Source organism: Panthera tigris, chromosome F2 (genome assembly GCF_018350195.1).
Source record: "Panthera tigris isolate Pti1 chromosome F2, P.tigris_Pti1_mat1.1, whole genome shotgun sequence".
NCBI lineage: Eukaryota > Metazoa > Chordata > Mammalia > Carnivora > Felidae > Panthera > Panthera tigris.
The window spans coordinates 71559643-71582636 of record NC_056676.1 but is presented as its reverse complement, the minus strand read 5'-3'; the positions used below and the strand labels follow the sequence as shown (position 1 = coordinate 71582636).

Genomic DNA, 22994 nt, shown 5'->3' with positions numbered 1-22994 from the left:
AGGTATGTCTTCAGCTCGGGTTCGTGGATCACAGATACCTAAACACAGAAAATAGGCGCTCTGTTTATTCAGTCAAAACTATTTACGAAGCACAGGAGAGGCAAGTAGGTGATTAAATGCTAGGATAAGCAGTGATCGTCTGTACTCTTGGACTTCCAGTTTATTGTAAACTCAGTGTGTTCACCTCGTAGTCTCACTCTGAAGTTCGGTCTTAAAGTCTGCATGTAAGGGAAGTAACCCATGGAGTCAGAATAACCCTTGAAAATCCTTATATGGCCAATAAAGTACACTTAAAATTCTACCTCGGCGTTTTTACAAAGATTGGCATTCCTTTAGGAGTGTGGTGTTGAAAACGCACACACTCACCCTCCACACACAGCCTTTGAGCCCGTCACCCGCAGCTCAGGGAGAGGCTCCCCCTGCGAACACTGCCCCTCCTGCCCACAGACACATACTTGTCATTGACCGGGGGGGGGGGGGGGGGGGGGGGGGCCTGTTTACATGGTTTTTGCGCTCTCTCTCTCTCTCATTCTTCCAAATCGACTAAGTTGAGGAGTCTCCTAAATTAAAGGCACAGAGGTGTCCTACTGTGATTTTCAGTCCTTGTCAGCTAATCCTTTTTACCGTTCGCTCGCGTAAAGATTCAGCTTAGCGACTGCCGAGTTTTCTTTACGGACCACCTTTCTGCCTTGAGCTGACCCTCCTTGACGATTACGGCCAAGATTCTGTGGTCACTCCAGATCTTGCTGCCTCTTATTCCAAGTTGCATTTTGACCACACTCTTGGATGGTTTATGCCTCGTCAAACGAGGGTTATGTTTTCCTGTATAATGATGTTGCAATTAAACTGTAGCAAGAGTCTGGAGGAATGCCAGGGTCTCTGGTTTTATTTCTGTGTATGGTATTCCTGCTAGGGTCGCTTCCATTCTGCCTCTCTCGCACAGGCTTCCCTGGCCACGTGGAGTATCCTGTGAGGCAAACCCACCTCAGCTCTTCACAGGAGGCCCCGGCTTCAGGCAGCCATGCTCCGTGATAAACTCTACAAAGCAGTCATGCATGTGTTGAATTCCATTTGTGGTTTGGACATGCACATGAATTTTAAAGTGTCTCTGTCTAGGACGGGAGGGACTCTCCAGCCGAGTCTTTAGCCAGGAAGATAACTACTTATCGATTTTTCTGACGCCTGCTTAGGTATGGAAATCAAGCAAGTTGCTATCGATTCTGAAGTGTTTTTCATAAATAATCAGTGCCGTAAGACGGAGTGATTGGGGGTTGATGGAGGATGACTTTGCACGGCCAGTTTGTCACCTGCATGCAGACAACAGGATATTCTCCGATCTTCCATGTCCCTGATAATTGATCAAACGTCACACTTTTTCTTTATGGGGAATCGCAGGGGGTTTCCAGTGCATTCTGGAAAACCTGGGGCTGGTTGTTGTTGTTGTTAATGGCATTTTCTGTTTGTTTTTCTCATTGGAAAAGTATAATATATATTAACATATTTGCAAAGGAAAATTGAGAGAAAAGAAGAAAATACTAATCAGCCGTATTTCTTTTTTAAACTTGTGTGTGTGTGTGTGTGTGTGTGTGTGTGCGCATGTGTATTCTGAACCACAGACAGCACACTTAAGTGGCACCTGGCACATTTGTGTGCTGCGTGGCCCTTGTCATCTTCCTTGTCCACGCTGTGGGTGATGCCTTTTCCAGGAGCCCTGGGGTGGAGAGACATGTATTGCTGTAGCGCTTGGGGGTGTTCTGTGCCGCCTGCACAGTGAGGATTGGGGGGATCCCTTCTGGAAGAGCATTGGCTCGCAGACCTGAACGCTGGGGTGTGATCTCTGTTCTGGCTATAAGTAGCCGAGTAGTTCTTAGCAAGTCCGTCCATTTCTGAAGACCTCAGTTTTCTTCTCTGTGAAGCCGAGATGATACCTACCTTGTCTATTGATGAAATAGTGGTGATGAAAGGACACGAAGGTTCTTTCGCAACCTGAAAGACACCATGTATACCCTATGGGGGGGGGGGGGTCACGGGGTCCAAAAAAGAATGCCATCCTCCACTCAAAACCAAACAGGCCAGCTTGCACATTTGATCTCTTTTGTACACGTGCTGTTGTTCTCCCTCAGACTCATTGGACTCTGCACCTGTTGAGGGCAAGAAGGTTTTAGATTCAGCTGACTTTCCTCTGTGATCCTTAACATTCTGGGGTCATCAATCCCTTTATAATATGAGAACAACAGACCTTCTCTGAATTTTTCAGTCAATTTTAGGGGTTTTTGCAAGCCGTGGAATTGAGACCAGAACCATTGATGGTTATAAGTAGTAACATTGTATGTAGAATATGCATCTAACATACACTGTATTAACACATAAGGAAATGGTTAAGTAAATAAATATTAGAAATTTAGGTTTTAAAATGTTTTACCATGGGGCACCTGGGTGGCTCACTTAGTGATCCGACTTCGGCTCAGGTCATGATCTCACGGTTCATGGGTTCTAGCCCCTCATCGGGCTCTGTGCTGACAGCTCAGAGCCTGGAGCCTGCTTTGGATTCTGTGTCCCCCTCTCTGTCTGCCCCTCCCCCCCCCCCCGACCCCACACACTGTCTTTCATAAATAAATAAATAAATAAATGTAGGTTAAAATAAAATAATAAAATTTTTCATGAAAAGTATAGATGGTCACAAATCGTCTGGAGACTACCAGTTTAAAGAGCAGCTGCCCAGCCAGGTCCTATCCTAGCCTACTTCATCTACCAGGACAAGATCCCAGTGAGGCTTTGGTTTATCTCTAGTCATTTTACACATAATTTTTAAACCAAGAAGCTGAAGCTCAGAAGGACTAAGGCTGCAAACCGAATAACCTACATAACCTTTGTATCCCACTGTAGGTGCTTAATGAAAGTTTGTGAATTAATAGTAACATGCGGGGCCATATTTGTACATTACACCTGTTTATAAGAAAGCTTGGCTCCCTCGGAGGGTGGGCAGTTGACTAGAAGGCTGGAATAGAAGAGGAATACTTGTCTCCTTCCTAGCTTTTCTTAGGGGGCAGATCTCAAAGCATGAACATTACCCAGAAGAGCCGACAGCAAATCCAAGCGTGATGTGGATTTTATCTGGCAGTTAGGAGGCCAACGTGATGGAGCCAGAAGAGAGGGCATTGCTGCTTCTGATGCTCAAATGCCGTTTAAATGCCGAGTAATAGCCTTGTGGAACTCTGCAGGCATCTTGTCTTGGGGCTCTGTTAGTTAATGGATTTGTCAGTTGCTGCGGAAATGGGAGTCTGCATGCTAAGTTTCCAGATAACACCCTTGGGGCTGGAGCAGATTCTTGTAGAGGCTTGGCTAGAATTTTGAAAGAACAAATCCAAATTCAAAATGACCTTGAAAAATCAGAGGAATGAGTCATCCCAAGTGGCAAGGAGAAAGGCAATTAAAAAAAAAAAATGCATGCAAACCGTTCTGCCTTTAACCATGTTGCCTTGGACCTTAACCTTAGTGAGTGGTGGTGGGAACAGATGAGGAAACTGAGGCCCAGGGAAGTGAAATAACTTGTTCATAATCAATTTAAATGTGTCTAAATAGTGGAGGTTGTATCTAAGGCAATACAGACTTTGGACTCTGAGCCCAAACTCCCTCACCCCCCACCAATAATGTGTCTGTAAAATTAAAACAGGTTTTCATGGGGCACCTGGGAGGCTCAGTCCATTAAGCATCTGACTCTTGATTTCGACTCAGGTCATGATCTCATGGTTGGTGGGTTCGAGGCCTGCATTGGGCTCTGCGCTAACAGCAGAGAGCCTGCTTGGGGTTCTCTCTCTCTCTCTCTCTCTCTCTCTCTCTCTCTCTCTCTCTCTCTCCCCCCCTCTCCACTCCTCCCCTGCTCACATGCATGGTCCTTCTCTCTCTCAAAAATAAATAAACTTAAAAACAAAACAGGTTGTTTTCAGGGTCACAGGTTGAATGGTAACTGGTTGTATGGATCAGCGTGACAAAAAGAGCCGGGCCCCACGCTGACACTGAACAGGAGTGGAGGGCAGTGCTTTTAAAACTTTAACCTGCCTAGACGGTGAGCTCTGGAGAGACTGGGGGCCCCTTGGTGGTCTCCGTATCTCTGCCCACTCAAGCAGACACCAGCTTCTTTACCCCCGGGTACTTTAAGGTGCCTTGATGGTATGCTGTGCCTGTTTCCCCGGGTGTACCAGTTAATCAGCTGTTCATTCTTCAGGGAGTTAGGCAGTTGTCATCGCTTGGGAACTCAGTGGCTACATCCAAGTTTTGTCCGTGTGTTCACTTATTTATCAGATACAGCGTGGGTGCCTATGAGAGGCTGTGTTAAATAAGCAATATATTTTCGTACAGAGGAAAGAAAATAAAAACCATCGATGATGGGTTAAGTATTTGAGTATTCAAAAGAGAATAAAACTAAACCAAATATTAGAAGGCTTAGGAACTTTAATGCTAGGACTGTTCTTCACCCTACGTGAACAGATACATTGGATTGAATTCAAGCTTTCAATGTGGTGTTGTTTTTTTAATACAAACTATTAGGAGGTTTGGGAATATAAGATAGGAAACTCAAAAGATTTCTGGGTAAAGATTGGTATGTTTGATGACATGAAATGTAAAAAGTTCTGTGCGGCAAAGGACACCGTAAACCAAATGAGGAGACAAATGGGAGGCAATTCCAGCAACACATTACAAAAGATTGCCGTCCCTTAGGCAAAAAATTTTCTCACAGACTGCTAGGGAGAAGGCAAGCTGTGGAAAACAACAAGCAGAAAAGGAAATGTGAATGGACAATAAAATACAAAAAGATACTCGGGCTTACTGTCACCCACTTTCTCACATCCCTGTGGTATGAATTAAAAAAGTACAGCAACATCTGTGCTCTAGTGAAGTTCTAGAGAAATCCCTCTCACATTTGTACGGCTGTTGGGTCTGTGCATTGTTACCACCAGCCTCTGGAGAAACATAGTAGTGTTATTTAAAATTTGAAATGTGCACCCCATTCCCCAACAGTTCTGCTTTTGTGACTGCATCTTTTAAAGTGACAGCATGTAAGAACTTGTGGATAAGAATATTTATGGCAGCATTGGTTTTTCAGTAGCAAACACTGGAAGTCCCTCAGGGGGATAGTTCTCCAAATCATAGTAGTGTTTATTAAGGAATATAATCATGTTAAAATGATTAATTAGATTTAATTGTATTCGGTTTCTTGATCCTTATTCAGTAGGAAAAAAGTAAGCCGTGTAGTCTTGATTTTAATATGCCATTTGGTTTTTTAAAAATGAGAAAAAGGGAGAAGACCCCCTATTGTATGTGTGTTTGTGTATTTTTTAAGCATAGAGAAAGCTTTGCTGAGATTATTAACATACCACATTATTAACTCTGCTTATTTCAAGGAGATGGGATTGGAGAAGGGGAAAGGAAATGATCATTTGTATCTTTATATATCTCTGTAGAAGTGTATGAATTATTTTTGTAATTTTAAAAACAAATGGAATTAAAACTTTTAAAGGGTGATTAGTGCTACAGAGTATGTATAGGATGGTGTAAAAGAATTTATCACTTCCCCCTCTCGGCCAGCACTATAATTTATGACATGGCTTTATTATTACAGTTATAGCTCATTGTAGTTTATATGCCTGGCACGTGGCCAATACTAAGTATTTTCCGAAGAAGGAGAAAAGACTTGCTCCGGGAGACTTCACTACATACGCTGAGCATTTTACCAAGCAGGTCGAGGGCTGGGGACTGACTGGGTGAACAACTGCAGACCAGGTAAAGCTGGCAGCTGGGACGTCGCAGGAGGCTGAGGAGGGAGTGAATGACAGGCTCGCCTGGGAGGTTACACTTACGTTTGATCTCGCAAGAGGCAGGTTGAGGCCCAGAACTGTGAGGTGCACTGGGGAACTTCGGCTGGGCTGCGTGGCTGCAGTGCAGTGATGCCTGCACCCGAGCTGTGCTCCAGATAGTTCTGAGCTCTCGAAGATGAGGTGATAAACACAGTGGCACTGGACCCGCGGCAAAGAAGATAACTTCATAGAGACACAGGAAGAGAAGCGAGGCTCTCAAGAAGGAGAGTGTGCGAAGTTAAGGAAGGGAGACTCAGTCTGGGGCCAGGGATGGTTCCTCCCACATCTTAAAGACCCACCGTAGGCCAGACCCCGGAGGAGACGCCCTGGAGGCGTTTCCCGTCCTGTCCGCGTCACGATCCCATCGAGGTATTACTGTGGTTAAGGAAGCACAGTCTAAGATGATTATATAGATTGTCTTAGATCCACAGCTGGTAAATGGAAACCTAGGGTTTGGTCCACAGTTGTCTTGTGTATCGTGGACCCTCCAAAAAATACCACGATATTTAGATTGTACCCAATTCTCCATTAACATCAGAGCTTCAGCCTTCGGTCTCAGGGTGAATGAAAGCAATAAAAGTAAAGATATTTTTAGAGGCTTGCCATGTACTTTATAGATTCTACATGTGTCACATTTCACGTATGAAAGCCGAGACCCAGAAAAGTACCTTTTCCAAGGTCACGGATGGGCCAGCCTGGACAGAGGGAGATTCAAACCCAGGGAGACACAAACCGCTTATGCCTCTGTCCCTCCGTCAGATGATGCCTCGGTAAACATTAGGCTGTGCTTGGTCAAGGTTGGGGGAGCTTTTGAGGATGGATCTATTATGAATGCTTTCAAGGCCTTTACTCATTAAATAGAAATAATCCTTCGTGGTTTTATAATGTTCACTGCTGTTGCTGCAGTTTTCCCCAAAGAGCTTTCACATTAATTATGACATCTTTACCTCTTAGCATTCAACCTCAAGGAGTATGCTGGGTATAGGTATTATCAGACCTGTTTCAAGTTTACTTATTTATTTTGAGAGAGAGAAAAGAGCACGCAGGGTAGGAACAGAGAAAGAGGGAGAGAGACTTCCAAGCAGGCTCTGTGCTGACATGGTTTAGAGTACAACGCGGGGCTTGAACCCACAAATCGTGAGATCGTGACCTGAGCCAAAATCAAGAGTTGGATGCTGAACCTACTGAGCCCCCCAGGCGCCCCTATCAGACCTGTTTTATAGGTGAAATAAAGGCCCCTGAGAGCCTTAGTCACCTGACCAGGGTCACCTGGTCGAGCCTGGAGCTAAGGACCTAGATTTTCAGATCCCTCAGTCAGTCACTTGACATCTGGCTCAAAAATAGCAGACGTCTGGAGTTCCAGCACTTAGCCAAGCATAATGGGTAAGAACACAGGCTCTGCAGTCCGTGCCTGTCATCACCATGCAGCTGGGTGACCTTGGGCAACCTGTTTAACTCTGAACCAGTCTCTGCATCTGGAAAATGGGGATAATAAGGGCATGTCATTGTGAGCATTGAGTGAAGTAATGCAGGACAAAAGCACAGCTCCTGGCCCATTAAGTGATCAAAAATTTAACCACAATTAATTATAATTGTAATTAATAATTATTAACGATTATAATCAGTCATTGTTACATTTATTGCATCTTTGTCATTATTACAGGACAGGAGGTCTGTCTTACTCACCCTGTTTTTCTTGGTGTTTATCATTAAGCCTTTCATGTATTAGATTCCAAATAGATATTTGTAGCACGCATCATGGCAGCCTTGACTGTCTTTCCTGAGTTTGTCAGTGGAAAAGGGTGGGTTTGGAATCGGATGAGGCTAGGTTCCAATGTGGATTCCCCAGTGAGTTTCACTGTCTTATCTATAAAACACTGCCTTGAAGAAGTTTTAGGATATTCCCCGTTCTGGATCTCGCCACACGGTTGGTGCTTATAAGCTGCAGCTATAGTTACAGCGACAGAGCATCAAAGGCTGGGTTGACAGGCCAGTTGGGAAGTTTTGTGAGTTTCCCAGTTTGGTAAGGCAAACATCCCTTAGAGAAAGGCCTGTTTAATAATTGCTGTGGTTCTGAAAATTTTGAGGACGGCCTCATTGGAGAAATGTACATGACATTTCAAAGGAATATTGAATTTGGGGGCGCCTGGGTGGCTCAGTCGGCTAAGCATCCGACTTCAGCTCTCAGGTCATAATCTCATGGTTTATGAGTTCGAACCTATTAGGCTCTGTGCCGACAGCTCAGAGCCTGGAGCCTGCTTCCGATTCTGTGTCTCCGTCTCTCTCTGCCCCTCTGCAGCTCGCTCTCTCTCTCTCTCTCTCTCTCTCTCAAAAATAAATAAACATTTAAAAATATTTTAAAAAAAGAGACTATTGAATTTTAATGTATTCTCAAGGCACTTGTAACTGCCAGCCCCAGGAACATACACTCTGAGAGCTGTCACGGACTTCAGAGTATACTTGGAGCCTCTGTCCCCCTGGCCAGAGGACGAAAGATGGACGCCACTGCACTGGACTCCGAGGAGCAGCCTGGTGCCGTCCTCCATCATTGCTATCCTCGCCATAAACATTTATCGACCTTATCATGTACCATGCACTTGGCATGCAGTAACTCACTCTCCATAATACCTCTGTGAGGCAAATACCATTATTACCCCCATTTTAGAGCTGAGAAGATGAGACTTAGGAAGGTGAGTTACTCGACCAGAACACCACACAGGGTTGGTGACAGACCTGGAATTTGATCGTAGATCTGTCTCACTTGAGGATATGGGGGAGAGTCTCCGCTCTGAGATCAAAAAAGCCTAAGATAAACTCCCTTGTTTATCAGCTGTATGACCATGGGCACGTTTTTGCATCTCAAAAGTGAGGATGATAACGATACTTCTCTTCCAGTCTTGTCAATACGTTGATTCAAGTGAATTAAGTAACGTGCATGAAGTGCTTAGTGCGGTGACAGGCATATGCTAAATACTCAACACACTACTGTTATCTGTGTTATTACTAGAATAGTAAATCACTACTTAGGTACTACTGTGGGCTTACATGTCAGAATGCATGTAAAGGCCCTTTCGAGCTGCATGGAACATAGTAGGTGATCTGTATATGTTAGTCATCTCCCCAAAGAAGTGCCAGCAGTTGAAATCTTGACTAAGTGGCCCTCTCTGGTTCAGCTGGTAAAATTATTTTATTTTCTTCTTTTTCCAGAACTGAAGGGAGTCACCTGGCTCTTAGAATTATCTTACATTCTGCGACAATACCGTGAATACCAGAAATCCCCTGTAGATATTTGAAAAGCATGAATCTCTCCATCACGGCTGGATTGAATTTCTCTCTTTCCTTGTTCTTTTCTTTTATTTGGTCTCCATCCTCACTTCCTTTCGCCAGCACTCACTTTACCAGCTTCCCGAGAGTCTGCTGGCACTTAACGTAGTTTACCCTGCTTTCTGAAAGGTCCTGGTCAGGCCATTTTCTGTCTCATCAGCCCTCCCATTCAGTCACACCTGTGTCTGTGACAGTCCCTCCCCCTCCCCCCCAAAGCCCTGTATTTCTCTCTTCTTCCCTACACCCCCGAATTTACCATTTGTTTCTCTGCTTGCTATACTCTGTAATAGAACCTGCCCTCTGCCTCTGCCGTTGTTCTCTCCTCCACCAGAACCCCCTGTCTCTCTACCCTCTCCCTCTGCTGAAAACCTGCTTGGTAAACCCTTAGTTTTGTACAAAGGGATGCATGTGTTTATATAATATTGCTAGTGAGTTGTCACAGATTTGGGGGGAAAAAAAAGCATGTGAGATATATATTCTTTTTTTTTTTTTTTTTTTTTGTGTGTGTGTGAGATATATATTCTTATACTGGCTACATGCCAGGTACTGTTTTAAGCACCTAACAGTTAATTGCCATTATTTCTACCCACAAGATTATTAGTATTATCCCCAGATGTACCTTACTAAGTTGTGATTTTTTTTTTTAATGTTTATGTATTTTGAGAGTGGGGGAGGGTCAAAGAGAGAGGGAGAGAGACTCCCAAGCAGGCTCTGTGCTGTCAGCGCAGAGCCCGACACAGGGCTCAAACCCACGAACTATGAGATCGTGACCTGAGCTGAAATCAAGAGTCAGATGCTAATCGACTGAACCACCCAGGCACCCCATAGACTGTGATTTTTAAAATGTATCTACAGTAGGAAATTTCACACATATATACAGATGTAGGATTACCATACATATACTTATGCACATAAGTATAGGTATTGACTATATGGTGGTTCATTAGTGGAATTAACAAAGCACACAGGACCCATGCCCTAGCCTGGACTTACTCATCGAGTCTCACCTTTTGCCTCTCTCGCGTCATTTTTGATGTTCCATCTTCCCGATAAAGCCTCCTTCTTCCCTTACAGGGTTCTGGTGAGGGTTAAATATGGTCTTGTAAAAAGCATTTGGGTAAGAGAAGGTTCTCAACAAATGCCAGTGCTCCCTTCCTGAGCCCCATCTGCCTTAGCCCAAGTCTGTCTTGTTGTTTGATGAGTCCATCATCTCTGAGAGACTAAGAGCTTCTCCTAATTCTTTCTAAGCTCTGCATGCGGTTCCAAACTGAAGAGAGTGGCTGTGTCTGGGGAGGGAGGGAAGAGATCGGGATTGGGGGAGAGAGGAAACGTTCTGGAATACTTTATTTCTTAAACTGGCTGGCGGGTCCGTGAGTATTCTCTTCATCTGAAGGTTGTGATATATGTCATTTGAAATATTTCGTAATTCCAAGCAAACAAACAAAAATCCTATATACTTCTGTTTTACCAGAAACACTTCCTTTGAAAGCAGTTGAAATTAACAGGCTGCTGAATGCTTTTTTTGTTTGTTTGTTGTTTGTTTCTTGTTTTTGCTGGCCTCCAAAAGCAGAAGAGGGTTGTCAGGTGTGGTGGGATTCTCAGGGGTGAGGTAGGCTCTTTAGCTTTAGACAGAAGGAATCAGGGGTAACTCCAGTTTATGAGGGGATCAAACATGTGCATCCTGTCTGTCGAGCTGATGTGGCCTTTCTTTTGTGTTTTCCTGAGCCACTTCCCTCCATTACTTGGGCAATAACCAGAGCTGCATTTTATCTTTTTTAATATCTCGGCCTAAAATGCTGACATCCACTGTAGGCATCATGAATTTTTGATGTGATGATTGGAAGGCTGCTGGGGCCTCATTTCATTTCACTGGACTGCTGTGACACTTGTTTCCTTTTGTGTATTGAGACTTCCTTCTTGGGACATTCCCCAGTTCAGACCTCTGTTTGGTTTCATGAGTGCCCAGTGCTCCCGCACAGTTATTGAGAGTGTATTTGAGAGTGAGATGCTTTGGATTTTCATCTCCGTTATTGAACGATCCAGGAGATTTTAAGAAGGGAATGCTTCTTAAATTCCTGAAAAGAAAATCAACAAATCCAAGTCAATGGATATTTACTGAGCCCTAGCTTCTTAAGCTCAGCTCACCGAAAAATGACAACCACGGTGGTATTTGTTGGGTGGGGACGCAGAGATGAGCCAGAGCTAATCCCTGCCTCTCACAGTCGTATGGCAAGGGAAGGTCTGTACTTACACAAATATGATGTGATATGGTGGAAAATACTGCAAAAGAGGCACAGAGAGTTACTGGCAAGGGAGGATATTGCCAACTAAGGGAAGGCTCTATAAGGAGGTATTTAATTAAGCCTTTAGAGGTATGATTTTGCTAGACATGATTTTGTCAGATACTCACCGTTCATTTATTCATTCAGTAAATTGTTAGGCGTCTCTTATGGGGCTCCGTACAAATCTGTGCCTCCCTGTCCTCTACCACAAAGGAAGCGAGAAGCGGGGACCTGAGTAGAGGCATCTGAAACGTGTGCACGTGGAAGTCGGGCACCTCGCCTCCACTCACACTTCCTTGGTCAGCATGTGTCATGTTCCGTGCTTGCTTCCTTCAAGGGTGTAGAGACGTGCAGGACTGCCTTCCAGAGCCTGCAGGGGTAGGGAGTCTGGATATCTGCGGTAAGTGCTTATGTCTGCCGTAAGCATCGCAGGATGTGATGCACAATTTTACAGAACCACACTGGATGCTGTATTGATAGGGGACTGTAGGTGAGCAAGAAAGAGCTGCAATAAAGAGACTTTCATAGGGAGGTTCTGCAGTGATCAAGGCAAGAAATGATGTCAGATAAGATTGATAGCCATGGGGGTAGTGAGTTGTCAGATTTTGGTTACATTTTCAAGGTAAGGACAATAGGATTTGCCAGTGGGTTGTATCTGGGGTATGAGAAAAAAAAAAATCAAGCATGGCTTTGATGGGTTCCAACCTGAACAACTGCAAGAATGTATTTGTCATTAACTGAGATATAAGGGTCTGTAGAAAAAGAAGGTCAGGGGCAGAACATGAAGGGTTTGCTGTTAGCATGTTGAGATTGAACATAGTTATCAGACATCCAGGTGGAGATATTGAATAGGCAGTTGACATAGAAGTCTATATTTCAGGGCTAGGGTCTAGGCTGGGGTATCAATTTAGGATAGAATAGAAGTTATTCAAAGCTATAAACTAGATGAGATCCCAAGAGAGTGAGCATAGAGAGAGAGAAGAAAAGCCCAGGGCTCTCCAACACTATGAGGTCAGGGGGATGAAGATCCAGCAAAGATGTTGGAGAGGAAGGAGCAGCCAAGACATAGAAGAACGATGAAGAGAGTGTGATATTATCCTGGAAGCCCAGTAGAGAGAGTGGGAGTGGTTATTATTTATGGTACACCCACTCTTTGTACAGTTCGTATCACCTCTTCAGCACCACATTCATGTAGGATAGGGTTAGTGTCATGTTACAGATCGGGAAAGCAAAGCTCAGAGTGAGGAAATGTATTCACAAGTATCTCATTAACGCCTTGTAATTCTCCAACTAGGATAATGGTCCTAAAAGTTACAAAACTGATAAGATAGCTAGCTTATAGGTGGTGAAACCAAACCTCAAACGTTGATCCATCTGATCCATGCCTTGATGACTCACACCAAGAGATCGTGTGCAAAAAAAAATCATTTTAAAAATGCTGTTCCTCAGATCTGAGGCTTAGACAGAATTAAAGGAAATTAAGATGAGTTGCAGAGAAGGAAACCTGTTAGAACCCGTGGATGTTTCTTTTGCATTCCAAGATTGATTTTCAAAGGAGACTTTTCTCCTTGTTCCTGCTAATCATAGTTTCTTAATGGAAATATGATGTGCTTTGAAATGGGATGATAATCTGACCCTCCCCGGCCCCTGTGGGGAGTCCATGGGCTAGTTGGGATGTAGGTGAACTGAACGCTGTGAAAGAACAAGGAGGAAACCCCGTTTACTAGAGTGAGCGAGGACATCTAGCTCCCTGCTGACCACCTCTGGACAGAATCAGTGAATAATTGATGCCGTGTCTCTTTGCCTTCCTTTTAAGAGTTTCTAATGATCAATCAGTGTTCAAAGTAACTCGTCATTGTGGCAAATAATAGCTCAGACTCCTGCCTTCTTCTTTTTTAGATCACGTACAAAATGAAGAAAACTATGCACAAGTTCTTGACAAGTTCGGAAGTAATTTTTTAAGTCGAGACAACCCAGACCTTGGCACTGCTTTCGTCAAGTTTTCTACTCTTACAAAGGAACTGTCCACACTGCTGAAAAATCTGGTAAGCCACTGCATAAGTGATTTCTAAAAATTTCAGCCAGACCAAAGTACAATAAGATCACGAAGAGAACAATTTAATAATCTCCCCAGCCCCCCGTCCTGGGGGTTAAACAAAATTAAAATTAAAAAAATAAAAAATGAAAAGCTTTTTAGTCTCCGGTATGGAGTCACGTGTAGAGAAAATACCGTTGTAGAACTCCTAGATCCAGCTTCTAGCAGGGTGGATTTACGGAGTCAGAGAAGGTAGTTAACCTGAATTCTCTTCCCCATTCTACCATTGCCTTCGTTTGGGTTTTGTTTGAGATAATTTTACCGACTTTTGTTTTTTTATTAGTTGAAAGAGTGTTGATGATTTCTGTGTCAAACATACACTGGAAATCCACGTTGCAAGTGTTATACCTCACTTGTATGAAGACAAGCATGCATTTTGGTCCCTGACTTACAAATAGTTAACCTCCCCAGTTCCTCACATCATTTTAACCCCCCACCAAGAAAAAGATTTTGGGATTCAGGGGAATCCAGGGTTACAGAAGTTGATGACAAAAGGAATCCCTAAAAACCTGGGACGTGAGGGGTGTCTGGCTCCAGGAGGCAAACAGAGTTGGGGCTGGGGCGGTCTCTTTGGCGACACTACTGTCCGGATACCCGCCCTCACACCCTGTTCACACCGAGAAGGCTCGTTCTGTGTGGCATCACCACCCAGCCCTCCTTGTACATTAAATCAAGTCTCTCTTCTCCAGAGTCCCGGGAGATAGAGGCACAGGGAGGTTGGACAGTCCCAAAGGACAACGATGCCGTACTTTCCTCGGCTCTTTCCTGAAGGCCGGCAGACTCTTCCTCTCCCCCAGTCTCTCAGTATTGCACCCTGGCCTCCTTTAAGAACTCAAGATGTCTTGGCCCTGGGTTAGTTGCTCTTCCATCAGATAGGCTTCTGTGACCTTACAGGAGAATGTTGTCACAGATCCGTTCAATACAAACAGCTAGTTTACAGACGAATACATACTCTTCGAAAAATGAAAACTGCCATTCTGTGGTGTTTTAACCTGAATATTTGACCAGTCAGAGTCTCCTTTTTTTTTCCTATCCTGCTAGATGAATACATGTGTGTGTCTGTCTTCCTAACAGCTTAATTCTAATTTGTGGTTTATGCCATTGAGTTAGTCTCCTACAGTGACAGCTAATCTTAAAGAAAATGAAGATGGAGAATAGAAACAGGTCTTATTTCCAAAAACTTCAGGAACTTAGGACCAACATGTTCCTATACTTTGGGGTTTATTTGACAAATCCATGATATCTCTGTAAATCTTAGAGTATTTAAATCGCTTTTATTGGGAAGATGGCCCTCGTTTCTCCTTCCTCTGGGTGCTGCCTGTCTTTCTGCTGATGGCCTTGCTCAAAGGCCATGTGGTGGGAAGAAGGGAAGTGAAGCAGCACTCTGACTATGCACGTGAGTAATTACTGGTAACAGACTTGCTCAGGGAGGAAGTTCTGTTTTCCCCCGAGGTGGGTGTTTTCACAGGGCTGTCTTGCTAATAACCTTTAGTTTCTGGGACACCAAATGTGTTTGGCTTCAGTCGAGACTCATCACTTGCACATTTCCTGGACCAGTCCATTCCTCCACTTCCCTCCACTGTGGGTTCCTTCCCCAGCGTGTGCCGGCCCCACGACGCAGTGGTCACTCGTGGAACTCGTGGAACATTCGTTGTCTGTATTTGCTTACCTAATACTGCGCTGACTTGCCACCATGCAGAAACCACTGCTATTTATTGAACGCCTTGATGAACCTGGTAATATGCATCATGTGTAGATTTCTTTTCTTTTTTTTTATGTTTGTATATTTGTGAGAGAGAGGGGGTGGGGGGCAGAGAAAGAAGGAGACAGAGAAAATCCCGAGCAGGCTCCGAGCTGTTAGCACAGTGTCCGACGCGGGGCTTGAACCCACAAACTGTGAGATCATGACCTAAACCGATATCAGGAGTCGGATGACTCAGTGACTGAGCCACCCAGGTGCCCCAGTATGTAGGTTTCTTATTTTACATCTTACAACAATTCTATGGTTGTTATACCTTCAATCCAGATGAGGGAGTTGAGGCACATCAGTATTTAACTTGTTCAGGTACACTGTTAATAAACAGACGTGTACCCGAACATTCTGTGAGTCCGTTGTCTCTACCACGCTACTCTGTTACACTGCCTCTATCACCCTACCTGGGTGATTGTGTTTCCCTAAGTAATGCTGATCTCGCTGGCCCCCTACACAAACTCCAAGCTGCAGGCCTTCTTCTTCCCTGGCTACTCTCCTTTAAGGGGTAGAAGTCTAAGAAATATCTGATAGAAATTGCTAGAAGACCCAGTTCGCTTAATTAAAAAAATAAAAACTGACATTTTCTCTTTGAAGTTAGTGGTGGCATGCCTGACGAGGGTGCAGGTAAAAGAATCTGTTTGTACTATAGTTGGTTACTAAGGGAACGCTATTCTGACTGAATAAAAAGCCAGTCCCAGGAGTTTATACAACCTGACAACAGTTTCAGCAGCTTGCCACTTCCCTTTTTATGTTCTGCCAGGAAAGGATAGAGCAAAACAGACAGGCTGATGCGGCCAAGCCTTGGAGCAGAGAGAGGGCTCAGAGGAGGCCACGCCCCAGGAGGGAGGGGCTTCTGGCCAGCTTGCAGCCCTCCAGCCCCCACATAAGAGTTTGGGGAGCATCCTGGAGTTTGTTGGAGCTCTAGAACACCCCCTGGGAACCAGTATTTCTCAGGAGGCTCTTGAAAAGCCTATTTTCTTAAGCTAGTGGAGTCTGGAAACGTTAAGCAAGAATGGGTACAGTTGGAATTCAGAGAGTAAGATAAAAGAAGGTACTTCGATATTTTTAGACTTTTCTAAATTGTATCCTCAGTCCAACCAGTAAATGCCAAATGTCTCTTGTGTTCCAAGGTCTGTGGTACATATGGAAAAACGTCATTTTCTAATAAAGGTAGTACTTACAATGGGCATTTTAATAGTTTTCATTAAAACATTACTTACTTTCATATAGAGGAAAAGGAACCGGTAGATTTGGGGGTCAGGTGTAGCTTTCTGCTTTCGACTAACTCTAGTTAGAGAAAAACTTTCATCGTGTTGCCTGTAAATAATCGGTATTGGGAGTGTATTGTGTTGAGGGGGTTCTGAAGGGTTGGTTGGTCCTGAGAAACGTGACCCTCTAAGTGATGATAACTGTCTCTTCTCTGTTTGTTTGTCTTCATCTCCTAGCTTTCAGTGACTGTGGAAGGTGGGATGGCCAGGTGGGAAGTCATGTGAAAACCCCAAGAGCCACAGCGATGCTGGGCTAACCATCAGACAGGGCTGGGGCTGGTTTCTGTTGTCTAGCTTCTGACTGCTAACTGACCGCCACCTGAGGACCCCAAAGAGAGTTGTCACTGTGGCTCTTTACCCTGTGAGCTCGTGCCAGAGTCGACGCACTAAGTCAGGTTTAAAGTAACTCATGTTTCCTGGGCGCCTGGGTGGCTCAGTAGGTTAAGCATCTGACTCTCGGTTTTGGCTCAGGTCATGATCTCACGGTTCGCGAGTTCAAGCCCCACGTTAGGCTTCATGCTGACGGTGCAGAGCCCTCTTGGGATGCTCCCTCTCCCCTCTCTCCCTGTCCCTACCCCACCTACACTCTCTCTTTCTTTCAAAATAAGTGAACAAACTTTAAAAATAATTTAAAAAAAAAAAAAAAGCAACTTGCATTTCTTCCTGCCCTTCGCCTCCACATACCAGGAGATGTTTTTTGTAAAAAAGCTGTTTCACCTCACAACAGGCCGAGAGAGGCTGTGAAGGGTGGGGGGGAAGTAGGGTCTCCATTGGACCTGCCAGCCCAGCTCCCCGCTTAGCAGGTTTACAGCCATAGGCAAACGGTTGAACTTGTAGGGCTAGTGTCCTGACCTGTACATAGCATTGCTGGTATCTGTTGTGTGGTAGTGATGGGACTTCATTGAGATCATGGAATCAGATCACCAAGCACAGTACCTGACATGCGGAATTTACTTAACAAATACAAGCTTTTATTATTACTTACATCTTCTCATTTGATCTCTATGGCAACTCCCCAGGGTAAAGGCAGGTATAGAGAGTCCCATCCCATTTTACAGATAAGTGCACCAAATCTCCAAAAAAATAATATGCCTGGAAATAGTGGAGTTGGGGCTCGACCCCAGGTTCCCTGACATGCACTGTTTCAGCGATGTGCCCCCAGCAGTGACAGAGTGGTGGCATTGCCTTTCTGTATGGGTTGTGGATACAGGTAGCCCACCTGGCTTGACTAGAACCTGTATGAGTAGCCATCAACCCGTGATTGTGTCTGTTTAGCTTGCAAAATTCTTTCTATCCGCATTTTCCCTTTTGTTTCCCCCACAGCGAGTTATAATATACTAGAAAAAGAGTGTTAGCCAGTAGTTCACAAACTTGTGGTCTTAGGACCCCAGTCTTAAAAATGATCAAGGAGGGGCACCTGGGTGGCTCGGTCGGTTGGGCGTCCGACTTCGGCTCAGGTCACGATCTCACGGTCCGTGAGTTCGAGCCCCGCGTCGGGCTCTGTGCTGACAGCTCAGAGCCTGGAGCCTGTTTCAGATTCTGTGTCTCCCTCTCTCTCTTCCCCTCCCCTGTTCATGCTCTGTCTCTCTCTGTCTCAAAAATAAATAAACATTAAAAAAAAAAAAAATGATCAAGGACACTGAAGAGTTCTTGCTAATGTGGACCAGTTCTATCCATACTTACTGTATTAGAATTCAAAAGAGAAGTTTTGAAGTCTATTAATTCATTTTGTTGCAATATGCTGTTTGGGTGAAATAGACAAAAAAATATAGCCTCACACAGGTCTATACATTGGAAAGAGAAAAGAGTACTTTACAAATTCAGGTGATCATCAGTATTCTTCTTTGCTACTGTGTCAAAACTTGACAAGGGTTTGTTTCTTAAAAGTTAATAACAATGTCTGTGAATCCGAAACTGTGTGTGACAGGCTCACTTTATTCATTTCTGAGAAAATGTTTGCCAAATACCCATGTCTCAGTACCACAGTTTGTCAGCCATTCTTTCAAGGGGAAAAATGGTGTCCCCTTAAAAAGGTAACAGACAAAACTAGCTAGTTCAGCTAGCAACTCAAAATACTGCATAAGTGCTTTTTCTCAAGATAACTGTCATGCTTTCGTATGCCTTGAAGGTAGTTTGTGTGTACTTCCTATTATATCAAACAGAATATAAGAAAGATGTACTCAAGGACTGATACATAATCAAATCAGTAATTTTTGCTGTTTCATCATGGGCATTCTTTATTTTTTAATTTTTTTAATGTTTATTTTTTTTGAGAGAGAGACAGACAGACAGAGCATGAGCAGGGGAGGGGCAGAGAGAGAGGGAGACAAAGAATCCAAAGCAGACTCCAGGCTCTGAGCTGTCAGCACGGAGCATGACTTGGGGCTTGAGCTCTTGAGCTGTGAGATCATGACCCACGCCAAAGTTGGATGCTTAACCAACTAAGCCACCCAGGCACCCCTCATCATGGGCATTCTTAAATGAAAATAGCCTTTTTTTTTTTTTTCTTCATTGCAAGAGCATGACCATAAACAATACAGTGGCCTCGGTTGGTGTTAATGCCGTAATTCACATCAGGACACCATTGGTTTCACCTCCATTACTTTCGTGCTGTCAGTGCTAATGTCTAAACAGTGGGAAAGTCAGGTAAAATCTGTTAGTGCTATTATGAAAGTACTATTGACCTTTGGGACTTCTAGGGGCCTGTACCACGCCTTGGGGACCCCTGGCATAAGAAATCAAAGGCTTTGCTGTGATTCTGGCCCTGGCCCTGAATAGATTAACACTGCCTAAGTTACAAACGTGAATGTCCTCACTGGGAGAATGAGGAAGAGTTACCTTCCTTACCTGCCCTATTCTTTTTTTCTTTCTTTCTTTCTTTCTTTTTTTTTTGTGTTTATTTATTTTTGAGAACAGCACATATGGCGGGTGGGGGGGGGGGCGGTTGCAGAGAAAGAGGGAGGGAGAGAATCCCAAGCAGGCTCCACACTGTCAGCACGGAGCCTGATGCAGGGCTCGATCTCACAAACCATGAGATCGTGACCTGAGCTGAAATTGAGAGTCGGAAGCTTGACTGAGCCACCCAAGGTGCCCCACCTGCCCTATTCTTGTATGAGGATTATCACACCACACAGGTGAGAAACTTTGCAAGCTGCCGAGTCCTGGAGTCGCACACAGTGGGCTATTACCGTATTAATAAGCTACATTAATATTAAAACCTCTGAGGCATTAATAGCCACTGCAGGAGACTTTATTTATGTATCTTTTCTTACTATAAAAAGAACACATGCCTAGTGGGGAAAATTTAGAATCCAAAGAGAAAATTGCTGTTTCTCTTTTATAGTGTCCCTTCCCAGAGATAACTGTCATTGATACTTGGGGTTTATCTTTGTAGTCCTCTTTCCTGCACCTCTTCTCCTCCAAATAGATGAAATCATATGTTCTAAGCAACTTGTATTTCACTAGATTTCTCTTAATGTTGGCGTTAGAGCTTTTGCACTCTCCCTCATTGGGACGGATGACAGATTCAGAAGCTTGAGAGGGTGTGCATTCCCAAAGAACTGATCATCCTTGACAGTTCAGCCTTTGTTCCCCGGGGAGTCTTGTCCCGCCCCAGTGCCAGGACATCTGCCTGATGGCAGCCCAGGTGCGACGGCAGGAGGAGGACCCGGGACTTACTGTCCGGTGGGACTCCCCAAGTACATTCCAGAAGGTCGTTTTTCTTTTGCTTCCTGTGTGCTTTTGACACCTTAAAATGAAAACAAGTCCCATAAAAGCGTGACATCCATCAAGATAACATTGCCATTTGTATATTTTTCTGATTGAAGTCTAGGTCACCCAAAACTACCGAGGGGGTGGACCGATCCGAGAGGGAGGACAGATCCGTGGTTACCAGGGGTTAGAGAAGGGGTCAAGGGCATGACCATAAAGGGGTAGCCTGAGGGAGTCCCTTTGTGTTGACGGAACAGTTCTCTGGCTTGGTGGTGGTGTGGTTGTGCTGACCTGTTCATGTGGTAAAATGTCACAGAGCCATACACAGGCATAGTAAAAAAATGACTGTATGCAGAAGCCCAGGTATCAGTGATGGTTATCTCTGGGAAAGGAGAATATAAAAGAGAAACCACAATTTTCTCTTTGGATTCTCAATTTTCCCCCACCAGGCATCTGTAGACTGGTTGATAGTCTTATCCCAGTGTTGCTTCCCAGGTTTTGATAATGTCCTGTGTAAGCTGTTAACTTTGTAAGGTCTGCATAAGTTGTTAACTTTGGGGGAAGCTCGTTGAGGGTACAGGGGGCCTCTCTGTACTGTTTTTGCAACTTTGCTGAGTCTGTAATTTTTTCCAAAATGGAAAGTTAAAGTATAAATCATCGAATTGTAGTCAGGGAAACAAAGTGGGGAAGAGCCTTGAATGATACAGCTACCGTTATATGAAAATTTCAATGTGAAACCAATGTGCAGAGCAAAACTCAAACCCTCTCTTCTCTGCCATGCCCTCAGATCTGTACTCCCGCTTTCTTTGCCCCCACCCCCCCCTTTTTTTTTTTTTTACAGGTTTTCTAAACCAGTCTTTGTCCGTGTTTTCAGTTGCTCCCTCTAGTCAGAGTCCTTTTTGTGGTCACTGTTCCCAAAACATGAAGTGATGAGCTCTTTCCCCTCAGCAGGGAGTCTTTGTCGTGTGTGAATACGCCTAGGGAATGCTGCCTCTTAGTGGAGAGAAGCCAGTGCGATGTGGACAGGATGTATTTTGTTGATGTTTGTTAAGATGTGTGAGGCCAGATTACAAGTGCCTGGACTTTTATGCGAAGTACTTGTCATATAATCTGGTCCATAAGCATATGCTTAGTAGAGAGTAGCATTTAAAAAAATATATTAGAACTATTTCTTTAGTTGACTTAACCAGTCTCTCTGAATTCATCCTTCTTCCTGTTAAAGATGCTTTTGTAACCAAAGCCAGCTCCAGACATAACAAATCACTTGTTGTTTCTGGATTATAAACTATTTCTTGCTTCCATGCCTTTATACCTTCCATTCCTTCTCCTTTTAATGTCATTTAGTAGTTAATGTAGATAGAGTAGATAAAGGCTTTCTTTACAATGCAGCTTCCTTGTTTAAAAAAAAAAGGAAGAAAAGAAAGGATGATCTTTTAGAGTTTTAGCTTTTTCTAAGTATTTTTTGTTATTCATCTGATTAAATACATAGAACCTAAAATATGTTCAATTTTTTCTTTTTCTTTTCTTTTTTTTTTTTTTTTAAGTCATTGGAAAGAAAGACGTAAAAGCATTGCTTGCTAAACGGTGCCAGATCTGCTTTCTGGCCAGCAGCAGGCCACCGTTCCTGGTGGCTCAGTCGGTTAAGCGTGTGATTTCGGCTCAGGTCATGATCTCCTGGTTCATGAGTTCGAGCCCCTCGTCAGGTTCTGTGCTGACAGCTTGGAGCCCAGAACCTGTTTGGATTCTGTGTCTGCCTCTCTCTCTGTTCCTCCCCTGCTCACACTCTGTCTCTCAAAAATAAATAAAGACTAAAAAAGAAGAAGAAGAAGTTAAGGAGTCAACAGTAAATTGCATCCATTTAATCACCAAGCCACCAAATGGAATGGGAAAGGAGTAACTGGTGGGTTGAAATAGATTCTCAGTGGGTAAGGTAAACTATTTGAACCGTACCCCAACCCCCCCAGTGCAGCAACAGTGTTAGGAAATATATGTAAATCCTCTTTTTAAAGGAGGTGCCCAGAAGGATTCTGGTCCAGCCAGGACTGTCCATGCCTTCTCTTCCCTGAGCCTCTGGACAGTTCTGTAACTTGCGAAAGATCCTCAGTCTCTCTTTTAACAGTTAGAGGACCGTTATTGCTTCAGAGCTATTGAAGCACAAGAAAGATTTCTCCAGCTACATAGCATTTCCCGTGTGCAATCTCTAACTACAGGGTATGTGGTCGAGTTAAGGATTTGTTTAGTGTTCAATTTTTTTTCTTTTCTTCCCCCTCAACTGAGAATAGCTAAGAAATATACAGGTTGGACCTAGATTTATAGCTAATCAATTATTTCTCAGGTTCTTTGAAATACTGAAAAACGTAGAGGGCGTGAGTTTGCTCAACAGTCCATTGGTAGCCCCTGGGTACCCTGGATTATAGAATACAACTTAACAACCTTCTTTGCAGAAGAGTCATCCATAATTGGAAGGTTTTAGCATTTCATCTGCCAGACATCCCCCCATGTCCTGACAGGCTTCCCTGGCAGTTACTATTGTGAGAGCTATCCATGTGGGTAAGAAGGAGATTTCCTTTTTCTCTTCCATTGTAAAAGTTGTACATGTTTACTATAAAAATGTGAGAAATAGGGGACAAAATAAAATAAAGGTAATTCTACCCTTCTAACTCCTGTTAATACTAATAATATACCATGCCCTTTGAAACAATTTTA

General features: G+C 43.9%; 1 protein-coding gene across 5 annotated transcripts in view; it reads left to right on the top strand.

Annotated features, from left to right (window-relative positions):
- ASAP1 (ArfGAP with SH3 domain, ankyrin repeat and PH domain 1) overlaps nucleotides 1-22994 on the top strand; it is a 310634-nt gene that overhangs the window by 173734 nt on the left and 113906 nt on the right. For 4 of the 5 annotated variants that reach the window (XM_042973136.1, XM_042973135.1, XM_042973134.1 and 1 more), the window contains one exon: nucleotides 13361-13506. In XM_042973136.1, the coding sequence (XP_042829070.1) occupies nucleotides 13361-13506 (146 nt within the window). Of the gene's footprint in view, nucleotides 1-13360; nucleotides 13507-13563; nucleotides 15293-22994 lie in introns of those variants that run through there. The other variant, XM_042973137.1, reaches the window with a different exon arrangement.